The sequence below is a fragment of the Curcuma longa genome, chromosome 14 (genome assembly GCF_044706935.1).
Source record: "Curcuma longa cultivar G26 ecotype Majalengka, Jawa Barat chromosome 14, ITB_CL_G26_1.1, whole genome shotgun sequence".
NCBI classification, from domain to species: domain Eukaryota; kingdom Viridiplantae; phylum Streptophyta; class Magnoliopsida; order Zingiberales; family Zingiberaceae; genus Curcuma; species Curcuma longa.
Window position 1 is genome coordinate 6,554,534 of NC_133874.1, and position 20,520 is coordinate 6,575,053.

Below are 20,520 nucleotides of genomic sequence, written 5' to 3' on the forward strand. Positions count from 1 at the left end.
ACACATAATCACTATTGCCATACCTGTGAATATCAAAATTGTCCAGAAGCATTGGCATTTGGCGATCCGGTTTAATTTGCTGGCTCGATTCAATTGCCTGGTGGTGCAGTTTAACGCAGTTTTTGAGTGCTAGGATGAACAATTAACAGCATGATTATTATTCAAAATGTGTATGAAAAGGGATGTTAGAAAAATTCAGGCAGAGAATTGTTCAACTTTGGAAGAACACCCAATTAATATGATTTCTTCATTCATCATCACTGCCTGAAGCTTCAGTGCTGACTCTTCCTCGACTCTTCCTTCTTATGGGCAACACCATTTGCCTTCTTTCCTTTCTTATCTTTCTCGTCGTCCAAGTCATCACTGTACTCACTCTCATAATCATCATACTCTTCTTCCTCCTCTTCTTCCTCTTCTTCAATCCCTTCATCTGCTGTCGGTCCTTCCTCCACCATGTGGCCCCTTGTACCGGCTCGACTTCGCTTCAGGATTTTCAATTTTATACTAGTCTTTCTATCACATCCCAGCCATGTGTCGGACAAACAGAAACAGGTCAGATTGTAGCTTCCTTCAGGAGGGGCCTGAAACTTGCCCATCACAAGCCTAGACCCACTCTTGACCTTCTCAACAGCTTCTTTCACTGCAGCATTGATTTCCTTCACACTCGCACCAAGACTCTCTCTTGTTTCTTGAATTGCTTTTGATGCCCCGGCAATAGCAGCAGCCTCATCCATGAAGCTCACCTTTTGTGATATCCAAACATCGTTTGCGACTGGATCAGCGAGCAACAACCAAAAGTTCTCCTCCTTGTGAAATGGGTAATAGGGAGCATGCGGAAGGGCACCTATCAGGCCATTAGCACGCTTAAGAGTTACCCAAGCATACATTGTAACAATGTCTCCCTCTTGTATGCCTTCTTCCCCTTCAGTCTCACAGGTAATGTCCACTTCAATTGATGGAATCATTTCAAGCACATACTCAACATCGCGTGCTTCAATATCAGAAAGTCCAGCAACCTGAGTCAGCAACTCCACACGATCATTAATAGTCATGTCTCGTAGTTCTTGGAATGTCCGCACTTTCTGCAAGCCATGTTCAAATTAAAAACCTTTAGTGTACAATACAGTGTAGCAAAAACAAGTAATTTCTTTACGCATGCACAACAGATGAGTTTGCAAGAATTGGAAGCCTAAAAACTAGTAGAATCAAGTGCTCCAAGTGTAATCAGCCACCAAAAGTAGAAGATAGCTGTGTACCAAACAGAGTTCCATTTACTAGGTAAGCCAAACATTCCTGTAGTTCAAAAAACGTAATTCATTGAGCCATAAGGATTGGTATTAGGGAGTAAGTTAATAAACATCAAGCGAGTGCTTGAATTAATGTTTGAGGAAAAGGGTGAAACAAACATTTGTTCAGAGGATTATTTTAGCAAAACAAATTGTATCCCAGAATTATCTAAGCTAGTAAACTGCAACAATGACGATTAACCTAAACTTCTGATGGTTGAAGCTGGCACCTAATCTAGGGGGCTTCATATGTTGAGAAATTTTTGAGGGTTTATCAACTAGCTATGTAGACACTCAATTTTCCATAAAAAACACAATAATTAAGAACTTAGGTGGTTCAGGCTAGCAAAAACTTGTGAGTTTTCTCAGGAGTTGGGAATTATCCATGTGTTGCAAGCACTGAGAAGGCCTGAATAAATCCAAATATTTTACCCAAGACCTATGAGTTCCCTCAAGAGCTGGGAATTATCCACGTTGGCAAGCACTGGGAAGGCCTGGACAAATCCTGATTTTTTACCAAAATTTTAGATAGATGGACTTATGAAGCACTACCATTTACCCAGTATGCTCTTTGGTTTCAGGTAAACCTGAAATGTCAGAGATAAGTATCACTGCATCCAAGGATAGAATTATCAATGTACTTGTAAAGCATTGAGAACAAGGGTTTAAATTGTGATTTTGGTACCAATATTGGCCCCAGTCCGAAATAATCGTTCCAATGTTGACAAATATCATTGCATCATACTCACTTGACTCTCCAATCAACAACATTCTCAATTCAGTTAAACATGAGGCTAACCTATATAATTTGCTTCAATAAGTTTATAACTTTACACTGTCAGCATTTAAAATACCCTACCAAATTGTCACAATCCTCTAGCATAATGTTTGCTAACCTCACCAGACTTTCTGAAGGAAGTCTCAAATCTCAAACATGTCAAAATTGATCTTGTTGAAACTGAATAAAGATCACCAATGAAAAGCATATCTTAATTAAGTTGATAATATTGTCAATAAACTTTTGTTTATTTTTTGATTTGCAACTTAACTATGTGACCTCTTCAGTTTACTAAGACATTGGTTTAAACAAATTACTTGAAAAAAATTCCATTGTGATGTTTTTATTTTCAAAGGGATTAGTATTGAATTTTGAAATGTGTAATTACAGTCATGTTAGTTACACCAATTTGGAAATTATGGCAAGGAGCTGATTTGACAAAGTAATTTAATTAGTGAAACCAATTTAATTGAAGAGAAGGAAACAATATTATCATATCATTTAAATATCATTCCATGATTAGTATCATGCGACAATGGGACAAAAACACACCATATACCAACACAGTGAAGAAAAGACAATTATTTGTTTCGGGCAAAAAGACAATGGGGCAAAAAGACACTAACATACAAAATTACCTTTCGGGCAATTTTTTTGACAGTAGATTCACTAAAATATGGAAGTTGCAAAAATGGTGCAAGGCCTTCAGGGTAGCCCCCAGTTGCTTTCCTTGCGCTTAGAGGCACAGCCTGTTGAACATATAAAAACATATTAGGAAGATAACAGAGTAAATCTAATCAAGGAGTTGCCAGTACATATGATTTTTTAACAATAAAAACTGATTTAAGTATTATGATGATAAAAGTGGCATAAAGAACTTTTACAAAACACATTAGAAACTTTAATAAAGAACTTGTTCTTCCTACAGAACAAGTAAATAAGGCAAACAAAAAGTCCAATCAAACTGAAAATAATTAAACACATTAGAAAACTTTTAATAAGAATAACTATGCCATCAAGGTAAACATTATCTTGAGACTAAAAATTAGAGCTTGACACTAACAGCTGCATGCAATGACCAATCTTTTGTTTTGCAATTTTTTTTTTTCAAAAATATACACACAAGTGCACGCAAATATTATGTGAAGATACACACAATTGAAATTTCAAGTTTTTATCAAGTTTGAAATTACCCAGTATCATAAGATTATGACTACAATAGAATAAATCAACAATACTACCTACGCACCTGGATGATACATTGAGAAAGCTCAACAATTCCAGTTGCTGGCCTCAGCCATCCATGTCCATGAGGGCTCCGTGGCATTACAGCAATCTGCACATACGAAGAATGCATTCTAACACTTGAAGATTCTTATTCCATAGTGATTTTATGGTATAAATCAGAAAAATGCAATTAAAACTATTTGAAGTATGTCAACGAAAAATCATGCATGAGTTGTCACATATATTGGAAGCACCCAAGTGCTGTTTGATAATACTTTTGTTTCAAAAAATAAATTTCATTGTGCCCAAGAAACATATAAATTTTCATATTGCTGCATGCTAAAGAATACTTGTCATAGTATAGCAGCATTGCAATTATCAATAGGATTGGCATATAACAGTAAGAAAATATTTGCGCATAAATATTTTTTTTTGAATAACTTAATAACCTAATAATAAGCAGAAAAGAATGTTATAATGTTCAGCACAGTTCGCCCCACATCCCTTTACATGTCAGATATTGACTTAGATCTTGGACATGACCTGGCATAAGCAAGGACATGGTATGAAATTTATAAAATGTTGAAGCACAGGACTTTGTCCTGGTGGACATCCGTCTTTACTGATAACAGGCTCTTGCCAACCATTCAAGGCTACCAAAGGGCAGGTTTGCATACCACAATATTGTCATAAATTCATCACATTATTCTCATAAATGTAGGTCACAACAAAGAAAAAAAATTATTTAAGTTCAATTAAGTTAAAGCAATGTTTGTAGAAAAAACTACTCAAAGCTAACAGCCAACCTCTCTTATTTAAACTGAAAGGAAAAAACAAAGAATAAAAAAATCTAATCTATACAAAATGAAATAAACTCTCAAGTATACACAAGCGTGTTAAGAAATTCAAGTAACTAATCAAGTAAGATTCTCCTAAAACATGAGCACTTCCCATAATTGAAAAGATTTATCACCTTCACCAACTCTTCAAGGAGACGAGGTGCAAGTTCTAGCATTCGTCTGTAATCATTCAATAGTGACGAAGATAGCATCGTTGATTCACGAGTCAAGTGAGCTTGTATCAGTAATTCCATCTGAAATTAGTGAAGGCAAACATTATAACATTAAAGGCATCAAAGGTAATAAGCACCTATATATAAACTACCTTAACCAGGGATGGATGTTGCTTCCAAAATTTTGCTTGCTCAGTCTTGATGTTTTTAAGGTCAAGATTCAATTCACTTCTAACAGCAAGAAACAGTTTCTGAAGGGGTTCATCATCACTTCTGCGAACTGGAATTTCCAAATACTCAGCGGCTTTGATGAAGACATCCATAACCTTGCTGTATATCCATGATAGTCAGATAACAAAAATGTTAGTAAAATAGAAAACAAGTAGTATGTATGGCAAATGCTGGAACTCCAAAACCGACACAAGTGAAGATTGAAGAATGAAAAATGAATAGTTATTGAATAATTATAAAATCCTTCAATTCACACTTTTTCAGAATTTATTTGATGTTAAGTCTGCCAGTAAAGAAGATGGTAACAAGTCTTCATTTGCTGAATTAGTGAAATCAAACTACATTTACCAAATGGTTGAATGGAGTAGGAAAATAGGTGTTGATTTTTTATTTTCCATTATTTTGTATTTCTTGTGAAGCCAGTCTGTGATTCTGCAAACTGGCATGAAGTCTTTATTTTGTTTGTGTAGTTAAATCAGCTTATGAATACTTTAAAATATTTGGTAATATATAAAAAAGAATTTTTCCAAAAATTAGCAATTGAATCTCCTTCTTACTGTATTCTAGACGATTAATGAAGAATATTTGCCCCTTGCACTCTTGGGCCAGGTTAATCCATTTGAAAAAGACGAAGTTAAGTTTATATTTTTTGTTTCATTTGCATTTCTCGACAAATTTCTGATTAACCTGAGCCTAGAAGATAATTAGAGAGAAAAAATGGTGCGTGAATGGCCAAATCTGAAACCTGGATAGACAGTTAACTAAGAATAATTTGTCATACACTTTTGGGTAAGGGAAGTCAGTTACTAACACTTAATAAAATAGATACATTTGTCAACTCATAAATTTTGGTTATATTTAGAAGATTAATTGATCCAAAATTACTGCCAGAATAATCTTCTTGCCTTCATTACTCTGGATAGCCAGTTTAAGAAATTATAATTTGCGTTAAAATTTTGGGTCAATCTCCTTCAGACTATTATTTACCCCTAGTACCTTCTTTTTATCAACCATAGCAACAACTTTTTTTATAAAAAAAAAGAATAATTAATAATACTGATTAAAAGGAGATTGTAAAGGTTAAACTGGGAATCTGTCAAAATCTACTAGTGTAAACCCAGCTTTTTCTCAGCTTCAATAGTACAGAAGTTGGCTGATCCTTTCCTTATTTTTCAGAACCCAACTTCTAACAAAGTTGCTGTGGTATTTTAGCATTCAATATAGTGTGAAATTATTGTTCCAAAATTAAATCTCACACATAAATTGGCACTCCTGCTGCTCAGCTCAACACAAGCATTCAAAGTTGAAGAATATTCACAAAGATAGTAGGCCTTTAAACATGGACATTTAAAATGACAAGAAAAAAGGATACCATTCAATCAATAAGTGTTTGGATCAATATATTTATTAAATTTTAATAGAAAAGTAAATTAGTTCTAGCATCAAGAATAGCAAAACTGAGCAAACGAATTTACCAATTAACAGTATATACCTTGGAGCCAAAGAAGGTTTCATGAAATAGTAGTATGTGGACAATGTTTGATGCATAACATAATTTCCAGTATATTTTGATGACCTTGAGAGATAGATAACTGCTATCAATAAAGGCAACAATATACAAACTCCAACAATGCTAAGCAATAGTACACCACCAGATGCCCCATCAAAATTTAGTAAGAACTGAGGTAGAGCAATCCCCATTTGAAGCCCCTGTAATCAGTAATGCAGTTTTTAGATTGTTCTTAAATGAACCAGAACCTAAAACTCAAAAAAAATGATAGAAGGAAAATCATACGGAAGCATGCAAAAAATAGAATACATTACAAACAAATAATAAAGCTACCTGTCTTCCATCTGGGTGACCATATTTCTCAAAATTTTCACGAGAAATAGAATCAGTCAATGCTTGGTATGCCTTGGATATGAAATCCACAAAATATTTATGGGCCTCTGAAACCGCAAGTGGTTTGAATGAGTAAAATGCCAACACGTTTCCATTTATTTAAAAAACAATAGCATGAAATGGTAAGCAAACCAGAAGACTGACCTGGATCAGGATTTTTATCTGGATGATACAGAATTGACAACCTTCGGTATGCTTTCTTTATCTCTGAATCTGAAGCGCCAGGCTCTAATCCCAGAATGCTAAATGGTTCAAATGGTTGAATCTGAAAATCAGTTGAAATACAGAATCAACAACAATAATAGAAAAGTAAGTCTAAACTGTAAATCACTCAAAGAATGTACAGCTTAATTGTGTTAGTACATGCAGTCCTAAACAAAATTGTTGACAAGTTGCACTACAAATTATTCATTACATCAAAAATACTCCTTGAGAAGGACAATTATATTGAAAAACAGGAAACCAAAATGATGCCTATGTCGATGTAGATTGTGTTGGATTTGTTAGTGATAACCAATATCGATGTCAAGTTCAGAGCCATGGTTCATTGTGGATGTGTGATCATGTAGGTATGGTTTAAGGTTTCATTGTGTGTCGGTCGACATAGGCACCCATCAATCAGCATGCCGAATGGCACGAAACATGGTCTCGAGATCCGCCTTCCTCCTCTACAAGCATCTGCAAACAAACAACGCAAGATTGCGGTTCTGGTTTCACTACAAAACTTTCAATGAAGCACGACTAGGATCCAGTTTCATGGTCAGACTTATCGAGATGCCTCTTTGCCCACCTCTTCCTCTACCTTTGTCCGCTTCTTCCTCTGTCATCATCCGCCTTTTCCTCCGTTTCATCCACTTCTCCCCCTGCCTTCATCTGCTTCATCCCCCACCTTTGTCCACCAAGTGCATATAGTTTATTTACTTGCATAGATTTAATTTACAGCTTGATGATGAGTTTCTTAATGCTTTAATTTATTTAAGAATGCTTCAGTGATTTCATTTACTATTTTTCTGCTCTTTTAGTATCCTTTGTTTGCTTGCAATTTGAAAAGCATTGCTCTATATGCAGCCAATATTTAACCTTATATATTAGTAAATATGATGTAGTTAGACAATCAATAAATGCTCTAATTAGATGATGTGAAACTATGACAAATACACACATTAAACAAGGAAGAGGATTATCAAAGAAGATTTGATTAACAATGATAAAACATGATAAAATTTATTTAAATATAGATGACGATATAGTACGAGATATAACTCAATGGAGTAGGAGGATTCATGTAACTGATCCCACCTAGTTGGATAAAGCTTGATTGTTGTTATTGTTGTTGTTGTTCAATATATATGTAAATATGATGGAGCATGATGGTTCATCCATTGTTCTTGTTTTAACAAGAGTCTTACCTGAGACTTTGCTCATGATCTAATGGGGAATTCAAGTTAGATAAAGAATATATCACATTTCTATAAATACATTTTACATGTTATGATATGTTTTAATATATATGTGTGTAATTAATATAAATGTAATAACCAATTATTAAGGCAATATTTCTTTTATTTGGATAGATCTATATTAAAAGTAAATAAGTAAAACTATACTAGGCACGGTAGCATACAATGTGGGTAGCCCCGGCTGGAGGAATTTAGCATCAGATTTTTTGAGTCAATAATTTTTTACATTAAATCAGTAAATTACATAGAATCCAATCATCGTTCATGCACATAATACATTAGACTGTCACTCATTTTAATGCATTTCTCTCAAAGATAATTGTGTTTCACAGCTCCTCTAGCTAAAGTTTTGATAAGCCTTTGGATGTCTCACAATTTATCAAATTGTGTAATAAGTTGGCCGTGATTAATATCTATGCTCTAACTGAAAGAAGAGTGTAAACTGAGTAATTAGTTTAAGTGGAGAGTGCAGACTGGGTTATTAGTTTTAAGTGGAGAGTGTAGATTAGGTTATTAGTTTTGTGTTGTTTCTAAGGCATTACATAACTTACCTTCCCTATATATACAAAGGAGGCGCTACAAATTAAGGAACAGTTTGAAGATCCTCCTCGACTATGATTTATCATGACAAGAAAATATTCACACACACTGCACGAGAAAAAAGATCAAGAAAGATGGAAATAAAGAAATAGTAATATATCAAGAAGATTTTACCTAGATATTAATTGAAAAGAAACACACAAAAGGCTAAAGTAATAGAACCATCATAAGTTAGGAAATTAGTGAGAGAAAGAATGCTAAATGTCATTGCCAAAACATGGGTTATTAGATGATGAGTTCATATGCAACACATAAACCATAATGTACATGTGTTCAGTAGTTCCATCTCTAAATCTTAGTGACAAAAAGTGGAAGTTATAAAATCCATAACTAACTAGAAACAATTATGTTGAGCAAAGAAGTTGCATTATCATCAAAATGTCTTAGCTTCCATGGCTATAGGACAATGATGTTGCTAGAAGCAAAGTCACATTAGAAGAAGCCTGAACCTTGTGGATTCAAAACTAAAAATTCTAATGTTTTTGTAAGATTAGGTAACAGAATTCAATTTAATATACCTCGCGGCTTATATGTTTGATGTAATAAACTAGGATCCCCATGACAACCCAAAGCAGCAAAAGTGTCAGATTGCTACAAGTTGAAAAGTTTGATATCTGCAGAATATCACAAAATAACATTATGTCAAAGGCAAAGCAAATTTCTGAGTAGAACCATCATGGAAGAGTATCTCATACACGTTTGAAAATGGATTTTTGGTACTTCCCTGAATGGGAACATACGTTGCACTGGCAATGAATACTCTTTGTTTTCTTAGTAAAAGCACGACACAGCCTGAGGATCGTATAAGGCACTATAGGTATTGCCATGATTGTGAGTATAAAGATCGGGAACAAAGAGCTGTTCTCCTCAGACGCAGACATTGGAGCCTTATTACAACTTGAGGCTCAAATAAATTATAGCTGTAAAGACAAATTTTGATCAGTTTTGCTGAAACCCTGATATAATATCGATCAGCCAGCTTAACAAATATATTACCATCATTGATAAGATAAAATCTAAACCACTGATAATGAGAAAATACAATACAAGAAAGTTGATATTCTACAAGTTTATTGACCCTCAATGAAGTGGCACAAAATCCAGAATGAATCAATTATACCTCACTATAGAGTGAAAAACAGTGCAAAAGATTTTAAAATCTTCAAACAACTAGAGCAACCAAAACACATTCGAAAATACCTATTCTAAGGTAAGCATGTACTTCATTTCTTTAACTTCTAATATATATAACTTGTCTCTCGGTAGAAAATATATTTATTTGAAAATGAAAGAACCAACCACATGAAACTAAACATGTGCCATTTCTGAGTCAGAAAATTTGTAATTCAATATAACAACAAAATGCACTTTGTTGACAAGTTTAGCCACTCTGTAACAGAGCAACCAACTTCATTTACTAGGTCCTGAATAATTCTAAGTGCCACTATCTAGCAAATGACATACCCCATACGCCTATGAATCTAAAGCAAAAAAAAAAAAAAAAATAAGAATAATAAGCTAGCAAAATGCCCAGTGGGTTCCATTGCTCAACACAACAATGATGACCAATAACAAACAAGAGTGCCAATGCATCATTTAAGCAAAATAGAAATTTGCTTAGATTAACTAATATACACCAAGCATATAATATGCAACACGAGTGTAACAAAATACAACGAGTGACCCACTTTCCCCTTGTCTATCTGTCTGCCTGAAAATCAATAGACTGTTAACTACATAACAAGAACACCAATGTGCAACCTGTCTTTCTCTAATTTATTAAATGATGAAATAAATTCCAAGAAAAAAAATCCAGAATCACTTAGTTGTCCAACTTGCATTGTCAAATAATATTCATTTGAGACAAAATGAGAACAATCCACTTGACAAACCAAGTAACAATCCCTCTACCTTGCAGAAAAATTTGAGAAATTAAAAAAATTCAATGAATGCATACTATCTAACCAATGGACAGATACGGAAAACTCATTTAACCAACTATCACATTATTGCAAGGATATGTACAAACTAGTTCACATGTTCAGATTTCAAACTAGATATTTTCAACGTAATAATGAGATGCATACTTACTAGACATACCACACTATCACCTTGTTATCTAACTTACACCATAGGCACATAGTATCAGTAATAAAGGTTATGTGCAAAAAAACAACTGGACCTATGCTACCAATTATGAAACTCCTCCCAAGACCCATTGACAATCTCTACCCGGGCTCTGCAATCTGCAGCCATCTGATCGGCTGCAGTACACAGCCACAAACCATCCGAGGCCCCATGTCCTGACCTCACAGCTTAGCTACAACCTTGGTTTCGGCAGCAGCTCGTGGTTTGAAACACGCACAACACCTAGATCTCAACAGATCATGTAACATGGTCGCCAAATCACAGCGAGATACAGGGTTTCGCAACAGTAACCTCTCAAATTTGCAGCGAAAATTTGAAAGAGGAACCGCACAAAATTCGCAGAGCATTTAGTAGAGCCCTTAATTTATCTACCCATTAATCATCCAAATAAAAGAACGCCTGCAAAATGATCGCGCGAGCATAGATCATAGTAAGACAGATTCAACAGCATGAAGGGAGCCCAGACCTATGATCAGTTCCCTCTTCTCCTCGACTCGCTGCTTCCGGTGTGCGATCTGAGCAGCGAGCGGCAGATCCGAGAAGGAGAATCGCCCCCTCCTCTTCCCGTTGTTTGATGCACAGCCCTCTCTTCTCCGCGCGAGTAGCAAGCAGCGGGCGGCCTGCCTTCCTCTAGTGCGGTGGAAAGGAAGCGCCCCCTTTTTTTCGACCGTGCGTTACGCAGCCGGAAAACTCTGCATTTCGCTTTCACTGTTTATAGGAGGATGACCTTGGATGGAAACCTACGCGGCTACGCAAGTTTTTTTTTTGCTATATTAATTAATTCATAATATTTATTATGAAAATAAAAATATGTATTACTCCGGGCCATAAACTAAAATTAATTTTTTTGCAATATTAATTCATAATATTATAAATAATACACAGAATTCTTTCTTAAATAAAATACTTACAATAAAACTATATATTTTTATTACACTCTAACAAAACATGATTAATTATATTAATGTTTAATAATACACATGATTATAAAATCCAATAGATTTTTTGTGACACAAAATTCAAGAGAAATTTAAATACTATCTTCAGATAGATAGTATAGTCAATCTATTAAATAGATATTACAATAGTTTTAAGTGATTTTTTTATTAAATTTAAATAATTTGAACCAAATTAATAAAAAGTTTATATGCAAAAGTTTGTGTGTTGATATGCCAAAGTTGATCTTAGATTAGTGATCAAATTATCCTAGCAAGCAATATTATTTCCATTTTTTTCATATGTCATATTATATGGATGCTCTGTCGCAGTGCTTTGTGGTTATTCTATTCGTATGCCGTAGGTCTACGTACTAAGCATCCTACAGTACTGATCTAGGATAGTAACATGAACAGAGGCATTCTAGACTTATAATTAGATTGGCTTATGTGACAAAAAGGCAATGTTCTTCTTCTCTTTCTATGTAATCAGGCAATAATGATACAGTTTAGTAATAATTTCTTCGTATACAAATTCATCACACACACGCACACAGCTGCTTGTGGAGTTTTTTGTCTCATAGGTCTCACAAGTGCACTGAGCTTCAGGCTTATTTAATATATCACATTTCTGTTACAATAATCACAAGGTTTTCTGTTTATACAAACTGGATTTGAAAGTAAAGATCTGTTGCGAGTCATACTTCCAAGTGTATGCTTACTGCATTTCACTGTTATAGTGTATCTCATAGAAATGGAATGGGATAGTGTTTCTGGATTCACAGTTAATTAATTCATCTTGTTGATGTGTATATTGTGACACCTATTCAGCTCAATCTTGTTTTTTTGGGGGAAGTCTTCACGTTTGCTTCCAGAAATGACTTCAGCATTTAATTTGCAAATATTGGCATGTATTATTTCTAATTGTTGGTTTCTATCACAAGTTGGATATGGCTTCTGGTTGATAGATTTTGCCTCAACTTATTATGCATCATTGGTTATTAGCCAAGCTGTTGTAATCTTGTGCAAACCATTGATCATAAAGCAACAGAAATGAATACTTGAATACTAGTTCAACATGAAAAGTAGTGCTATTGATTCTGCCTTTCTGAATTTTTGAAGGTATTATTCCCTGTTAATCTTACTATAGTTCATATCTGCACTCGTTATTATGATGACTGTTACATAAATCTGGAAATTGCAGTCAGTCAAATCTTAACATCGCTTACACTAACAGACTGAATCTTTGCCAGTCTCATTATTCTCCTGTTACTTATCATTGATAAGTTCATCATCAACTTAACAATTGACCTAAGCATATATTGTGCCCCCCAGAATCACTCAAGCTCTTGGACCCAAACTTAACAAGAACATTTTTGCATAGCTGCTACACAAATTGTAAGACTAACTCACAGTTCTAGTAGCTACCTTTTGCTTGTACAAGGAAACAAAACAAATATCTACTCCACTGTTGTTTTCGGTATGAATGCTTGATGGAGGGTAGTTTACACCACAAAGATGCATAACCAATCCTGTCTTAGGCGTCACTGATTTGTTGTATGACCATTATCTGTCTGCAGTTTTTCATTCTTCTCTCGTGTGCTCTGGCCGTATTCTGCAACATGAGCCATATCCAACTTTGTGCTCTCGTGTGCTCGGCATGGTAGCTTACGGCTGGGCCGTTGAGTCTGAAAAGCAGGTTGTTAAGTTGCCGACACATATAAATGCCAATAGCAAATTAGCAGGGGAGGATGTGATGCTCCTGAAAGAGAAAGTAAATGGACTTGCTGAGGCCAACATCGAATTTGGGAACAAGAGTAAGAGCTGATTCTTTTGTTCTGCTATATATTCTTGCTTGTTCCTCAACGCCAATAGATCTTTGTTCATTTCTTCTCATTGCGAAGCTTGTGGTGCTTCTTTGCTCGAGATGTCAATGCTCAGCAGCAGCCTTGATTCTTTCCTTCAGCTCCAGGGAACATTCAAACTGTGAAGTCACAGGATAATGTCCGCACCCAACAAGTTGCGTGCGCTGGGACCGACCACCACTAGTGACACAAATTGACGTGCGTGCAAAAGCCACTCAAACAGTCGATGGTATAAATATAACATCTGGTTAATGCATACTTTACCAAGTCCACATAGTACATTTTGATGCAGCATAAGGACAGAGGTTCCATATGGCACATTGAGTTCGTCAAAGTAATCTCGGTTGAAGCATGAAAATGAGCAACTTTGCCTCCTCTCAACGCGGGTTAACAAAGAAGCAGTCAAGCAGAACATTCGGTTTAGAGGTCTTTGGGGAGAACAGTCATTCCTGTAGCAGCGTATAAGTAGTCAACCAGAGAGAGAGGGGAATAGCAAACGGAACCTGTACGATCGCTTTGTGCTAGTAGAAATAACAGGCACCCTCCTCGTGAGCGACCTTGTAGATTCCTCTGCGCAAAAGCAGCATCCCACCAGAGAGAGAGAGAGAGAGAGAGAGAGAGAGAGAAACAGGGAGGAGAAGAAAAGGAGCCAAACAGCGCCTTCGCAATCACTAACGCTTGCTTTTCCTGCCTAGACTAGCGCTGGGGGCAACGCAAGGGCGAGGCCCCGCTTCCCTCTTTCGATTCCGAGGCGAAAAGAAGGTTTTTTTAGAGCTGAGACAGTTGCAGAGTGACGGAGGACGAAGAAAAGGTGAGGCCTTGACTAGGGGTGAGGCGGTGGAAGGGGGAGGGATGACGTCGGGCGGGGGGCGGCTGCCCACCTGGAAGGAGAGGGAGAACAACAAGCGGCGGGAACGTAGGCGAAGGGCGATCGCCGCCAAGATCTTCACCGGCCTGCGGACGCTCGGCAACTACAAGCTCCCCAAGCACTGCGACAACAACGAGGTCCTCAAGGCCCTCTGCCGCGAAGCCGGCTGGGTCGTCGAAGACGACGGCACCACCTACCGCAAGGTCACTTCTCTCTTCTTCTTCTTCTCTCTCTCTCTCAAGTTCTAGGGTTCTTCATAGCATATTATAGTGGTTATGGAACTCATCATTTCGATTTGTTTTTTGGTAGTAAATTTGATCCTGATTCACCATGGATCAAACTCTTTGCTGCAGATCCATTTAGATCTATTCATGTATTCCCTTCTCAATTAACAGTTTTTTTTTTTTGATTTTTTGTTTGATCTCTTTACATGTGATGCTCTGTTTATTTTTCCTCTTCATTGTCCACTTGACTATAGATTTCTGATCCGTCCTCCCTGTTTCTAGTTTCATGTGGATCATCATCCTCCCTGTTTTTTGTGCGCGATCAATGATTGCAAAGTTTCCCCCTTCCGAATTCTTTTATTTCTCCTCAGTTTTAATTGATTTAAATCCACTTTCTTAATCCATCTGTTTAGTTTTGTCTGCTTGTTTCCAGTTCTTCGCGCAGTATTACATTGATCTACCAGTATTTCCACTTCTTTCTCTATACATAATTAAATTACTTTGTTATCTCTTTTTCTTCTTCTTCTTCTTTTTCTTTTGACTGGATCACTTTATCAATGCTACTCTGCTGGATAGGATATATCATTGAACCCAAGATGATGGGGTTTTGTATCTTTATTTTGATCCTTGAAGTTTGTGTCTCCTCACTGCCATAACTTTCTCCCTTTTGTTTCTTTCCACTTGTTCATACTGATGCTGAGAATCCAGTGTCGGAGAGGACAGAAACTGCAAAGTATGTCATGAAAGTGAACCCTGAGAGCAGAAAGACCATCCATGGCGATGATCTATGAAACACAAGTATCAAAAGCAATTCAACTTAAACCCATTGCATCGCCGTGATGATTGGAGATAGAAAAGCATCACGATACTTTCAGTCAGTCTACTAATCCTTTTATTATTAAGATCATCTGTGTCTTTTTTAACAGGGATCCAGGCCGCCTGCACCGCCGCCGGAGGCTGCTTCAGGAGGGCCGTCGACAAACATAAGCCCGTCTTCCCCGCACCTCCTGAGTCCGTTGTCATCTTCGTTTCCAAGTCCTGTCCCTTCTTACCACGCTAGTCCTTCATCATCATCCTTCCCCAGCCCCAACCGTCTCGATAGCTCTGCCAACCAAACTGTCAATCCTGCTTGCCTTCTCCCCTTCCTCCGCAATCTCTCCACCCTCCCACCTCTTCGCATCTCAAACAGCGCGCCGGTCACTCCGCCCCTGTCCTCCCCGACGGCTTCTCGCCCGCCGAAAACTCGGAAACTCGATTGGGATAGCAATGCATTATCCCATTCCATGTTCGCTGCCTCTGCCCCAGCCAGCCCCACGCGCGGCCGTCATCACTGGCAACCAGCAACCATTCCTGAATGCGACGAATCTGATGCCTCGACTGTTGGATCCGGTCGCTGGATTAACTTTCAGATGACGGCCCCAGCTTCACCGACCTACAACCTCGTCGACCCCTGCGCCGCTTCAGCGAAGAACGCAGAACGTTCGCCAGGAGGAAGAGTGGGGATGGAGTTCGAGTTCGAGAGTGGCACAGTCAAGCCTTGGGAGGGGGAGAGAATTCATGAAGTCGGAGTCGATGACCTCGAGCTCACTTTGGGAGTAGGCACCGTCGCATCAAAGTGAGAGAGAGAGAGAGAGAGCAGCCTCCTCCATTCCTGCCTGCTGCCCTTTGTTATCGTTATTGTTATTACGTACGACCGTTCGTTTTGCGTTGGCTTCCAGTAATATTACGCCTTTGTTGTTCCTTCTAAATTTCAGTTTCTTGATGTTGCCTTCGCTTCTTAAATATTGCTGGATGAGTTTCAAGTATTTATTTATTGTTGTCTTTGTCTGGTCGCGTTTAGCGTACGATCATCCCATCTGTGAGGAGATAAATTGAGAAATTGTAATTGGTCATGACACAAGAGGATATTACCTGATTTCGTCATGATTTAAATTCTTGTCCTTTTCTGTCTTCTAACCAACTCAGTTATGTCCCGAAAGTAAGAACTGTCGAAGAAGGAATTGTCACCATCTTCTAATTGCTCTCCGACTGAGAGCCGTGTCTGGGGGACGTCTCGCGTCGGCGAAAGAGGCCCGCCTTCACGTGGTCTCTATGCTCTTGTCATCCACCAAACGGACCCAGTGATAGAGCCTCATCGCCTCATACAACTCGTAAAGATAAGATTTTTTATTTGGTGTAATATATACGTCCTCTAATTCTATAAATTATAAATACAATTATTATATGAAATTTAGTTTAATAATATAAGATCATAATGAGATGATAATTATTTATAATTGAAAATTTTATAATTTATACATATTTAGAAGTCATTACCACTCTAGAGTGATAGAGCCTCACAATTCAGAGCTGCTTGTAAATTCTTGGCGTCGCGACGTTAATGAGTATCCACGTGACCTGTTGGAGGAGAAAGGCATGGGCTTATGCTAATTAAGTTATTAGATAGCACCTGATGAAGAGACTGATAGGATGATGAGAGTGATGGTGACGGTGATGGTGTGCCAACAAATTATTAATACTTTTGATTCGACTGTAAATGATTTTCGATTTGGTGGAAAGAACATCATTTTTGAGATTCGAGTTAAAAATTATAATTTTCAAAAACTTGCTATGTTGTTTTTGTTTTCCAAATATTGTGGATGTAATCATGTAATCCGATAAAAAATTGAAAAGTACTCAGGAAAGAGTTAGAATGACATTATGTGAATAGCGTGATAAATTACTTTGACCTCAAATTAGGATTTTATGAGATGAATGAGATTAAGGACTTCAGAAAATTAGAGTGTTATGTGTGCATATTTGTACCCATGGATAAGAGCAACCTTTTATAGAATTTTTAATATATTCAATCTTCAAAACATCAACGTCCATTTAAGATAAGTTCAAAAATATGTGTTTTCATTTATGGTATACTCCAATATATGTCGTTTCAGTTGTCCATATCTTCCAAGATATTTTCTCATTCTCAAGGAAAATAACCTCTAGGGGTTCTTGACCTTACAGATGAACTAACTTTATTGGTCCCACTTAAGAGTGAATGAGGAAAGATTCAAGATTAAAGATTGAGATCGGTACATGAGACTGAAGTAAAGCCAAACAAGGATTGAGGGCGGCACATGAGACCAAGTAAATGATGAGATCGAGACTAAAGTTAAGATAAGGTAAACTAAGATAAAGTTGGTACATGAGATTGAACATACGTTGAAGTTGGGATTCAAGATTGAGATGAAGTCGGCACACGAGATCGAGCAAACTTCGAGATCGGGACCCGAGGTTGAGATGAGATCGACACACGAGACTGAGCAGACGTCGAGGTTCGAGATCCGAGACTGAGATGAATGTCGACAAATAAAATCGAAGCAGATGCCAGAAGTCGGGACCCGAGGTTGAGATGAGATCGACACATGAAACTGATCAAACATTGAGGTTGAGACCTAAGGCTGAGGTTGCTAACGAATCATCCTTCGAGATTTGTCTAATCCTTCTTAATCTTTCCTAATAACTCCCATATCATTCCAAATCTAGGGTTACGTAGCAACTTTGAACTTTCGCCATATCACGAATTATCAGGCCTGATCGACTCGACTACGTAAACTCTCGTTTCTGAGACTCTGCTCAATTGACTAGGTGATGGTTCAGCTGCGCTCAAGAGAAACAGAAAGGAGATGCACAAGTCTTGTCTGGTCTATAAGCCCCGAACTGCAAGCAACCGGAGAGAATGCGGCCTTGTGATCGATCTAGAGAAAAAGTACAGATTCTACTCGTTTAGACCTCTCCCTTGAACTACACATCGAATTAGTTCAACTTCTTAGACTACTTTCTTGTGGCCAACATAATCAGTTAAGTCTAGAGCTAGTTATCGATCGAACTTGCTCGACACTAATGACACGTACATGAAAACAAAGTTTGGAGTTTGTTAGAACTTTGCAAAATAGAATTCTCCAATATATAAATTAGAATATTTTAATAATTTTAGAGCGAAAAAAAAAAACATTGTGAAAAGAGAAAAGAAAGAAAATTATATGCACATTTTTCGAATGAAAAGAAGCTGGCCCGTTACTATGGCCCAGTGGAGGCCCATCAACGGCCACATCCTGTGAAACCCTAGATAGTTGCTCCAGGTTATAAACTATTTAATCTCACTAACCAGTCTCGATCGGAGCCTCGGCGCCCTTTCGTTTTCCTTCTTCCCATCTAAATCTTGCTCTCTCTCTCTCTCTCTCTCGATCTTCGACTATGTCGCTCTCGATGATGAGAACGTAGCAGACGGGCGGTCTGAATCTGATGCCTTGTTGAATGTCTGCAACCTTATCAGTCTCTGAGAGATATTTCCTCCTTCAATCGGAGGTTTCAAATTCTAACTTCGATTCTAATATTGTGGCTGATTTTTAACGATGCCATGTTTTTGTTTTTTTGTGGAGACTTCAGATCTATTTCTTGCTCTTCGATCTACGCGATTTGTTTTTTGTAGTCGAAAAATTGCACCAATTACTCGCCTCTCGAGGTTTGATTTTGTATTTTCCTGAGGGGATAAAATCGGTGCAGAAATCCAAGTGGTTGTGGTTCCAGCCCATCGCATGCACTTTAGTTGCAATGGCGTCATACAGATCGATCAAAATCCATTTCAAACATCATGGTTGATTTATTTTCATCAATTTTTTTAATCGGATTTCATTTTTCTCTCTGTTAAAATTGCGGCAGATGATGTTAATTTGAATCTTATCCTACACACTGAACTCTGGTGTAGACCAACAACTCCGCTTATTATCTGATGCCTGCGTTATCTTTAATGAAATCACATTTGGAGATTTAAATTTCATTATTTTCCATGGAAGTAAATCATATTTCTGGATCATGCAGTCGAAAAATCCAAAGTGATATTCAATGCTTTGTGATTTCTGATACAATCACTTGCTATTGTTCATCAAAGCAAACTAGCACCTTTCCTCTCCCTCTACTTCGCTGATTGCAGGTAAATCGTCCAAAAGACGACCAAAGCAAAATCACAGCTCCCATAAGCATCATCGAAGTGGCTTTGGCAGGTCTTTTGGGTCCATTCCTGGAGTCCGGTTGCAGAGTCATTGCACGAGAGGGATGAAGATGAATGTCTTGTGCGGAATATCAAGGTGTATTCAGTAACCAGGATTCAAGGATGGAGCAAATTTTAAAATGGAAATTTATTTCTGGAGTTGTTCGATCTAAAATAGTGAAAAATATTATGATGATGTAAAGTTCATATAGGGTGTTGATCTTCTTGTGCACTTTTATAAAAAAATTTAGTGTCATCAAAATTCAAAATACATATTTTTCTAACAATTTGGTAAAAGTAAGCTTTTGAATTCAATGTAATCTTATTGCTAAGAAGAGTTTGTGAAAATAGTAAGAATATTAATTCTCTTGCATTAATTAGAAGGTAATGTGTGAATGACAAGGTGTTTGATCTTGTTGTCTTGTTGATGCGATCGATAATATAAGATTATATTATAGTAATAATTATAGTTCATAGTATTTCGATTTTGATCAACGTTATAATATTTTATTCATAAATTTTGTAATAGTTTTGATCAAATATTGATTAACACATTTTGATCAACATTATAATATTTTAATCATCATTTTTGTAATAATTTTGATAATATTGATTAACCTAATTTCACATCATATTATATTAGTTATGTATTATATATGTCTTGGGATATAATTGAGTTGGTTATGGAGCAGAATTACTAAAGTATTGCTTGGCTTTGAGGGTTACAATGTCCTCTGCAAGTCTGCGTTGTAATCAATTATAGCTTCTCGATTTACTTATAGTTCATTGGTTATAATGACCGTTTTGAGAGATATTATGCATGTATTAGATATATTATAGCCAATTTCATATGATTGTTTTAAAGAGAATGTATCAGATATATAGCCAATTCCTCAAACGATTCTTCTATAATGGACTCTGATTCTAAAAAGTAAGATTTTGAGTTTGATAAGT

At 36.9% G+C, this 20,520-nt stretch overlaps 2 protein-coding genes and 1 non-coding gene across 4 annotated transcripts; 2 read left to right on the forward strand and 1 right to left on the reverse strand.

Moving 5' to 3' along the window:
• Window positions 1-269: 269 nt before the first annotated feature.
• On the reverse strand, window positions 270-11,315 carry LOC141845387 (dnaJ protein ERDJ2-like). 2 transcript variants are annotated; one of them, XM_074733452.1, is made up of 11 exons: window positions 11,112-11,315; window positions 9,238-9,417; window positions 9,016-9,111; window positions 6,582-6,702; window positions 6,378-6,484; window positions 6,027-6,244; window positions 4,456-4,633; window positions 4,265-4,384; window positions 3,314-3,400; window positions 2,703-2,813; window positions 270-1,082 (listed from the first exon to the last, which is right to left on the reverse strand). In XM_074733452.1, the coding sequence occupies exons 2-11, from the start codon at window positions 9,376-9,378 to the stop codon at window positions 273-275; spliced, it is 1,989 nt and encodes a 662-aa protein (XP_074589553.1). In that variant the 5' UTR covers window positions 9,379-9,417; window positions 11,112-11,315; the 3' UTR covers window positions 270-272. The 2 variants fall into 2 exon arrangements, with proteins under 2 accessions (XP_074589553.1, XP_074589552.1); XM_074733451.1 differs by having other exon boundaries at window positions 9,193-9,417.
• Window positions 11,316-13,733: 2,418 nt separating this feature from the next.
• On the forward strand, window positions 13,734-16,285 carry LOC141845474 (protein BZR1 homolog 1-like). The gene is made up of 2 exons (XM_074733528.1): window positions 13,734-14,516; window positions 15,464-16,285. The coding sequence occupies exons 1-2, from the start codon at window positions 14,298-14,300 to the stop codon at window positions 16,154-16,156; spliced, it is 912 nt and encodes a 303-aa protein (XP_074589629.1). The 5' UTR covers window positions 13,734-14,297; the 3' UTR covers window positions 16,157-16,285.
• A 2,945-nt stretch (window positions 16,286-19,230) lies between these two features.
• On the forward strand, window positions 19,231-19,316 carry LOC141845692 (small nucleolar RNA R16). Its single transcript, XR_012603269.1, has one exon. It is a non-coding gene; the product is annotated as a small nucleolar RNA R16 (small nucleolar RNA).
• The last annotated feature ends 1,204 nt before the right edge of the window (window positions 19,317-20,520 follow it).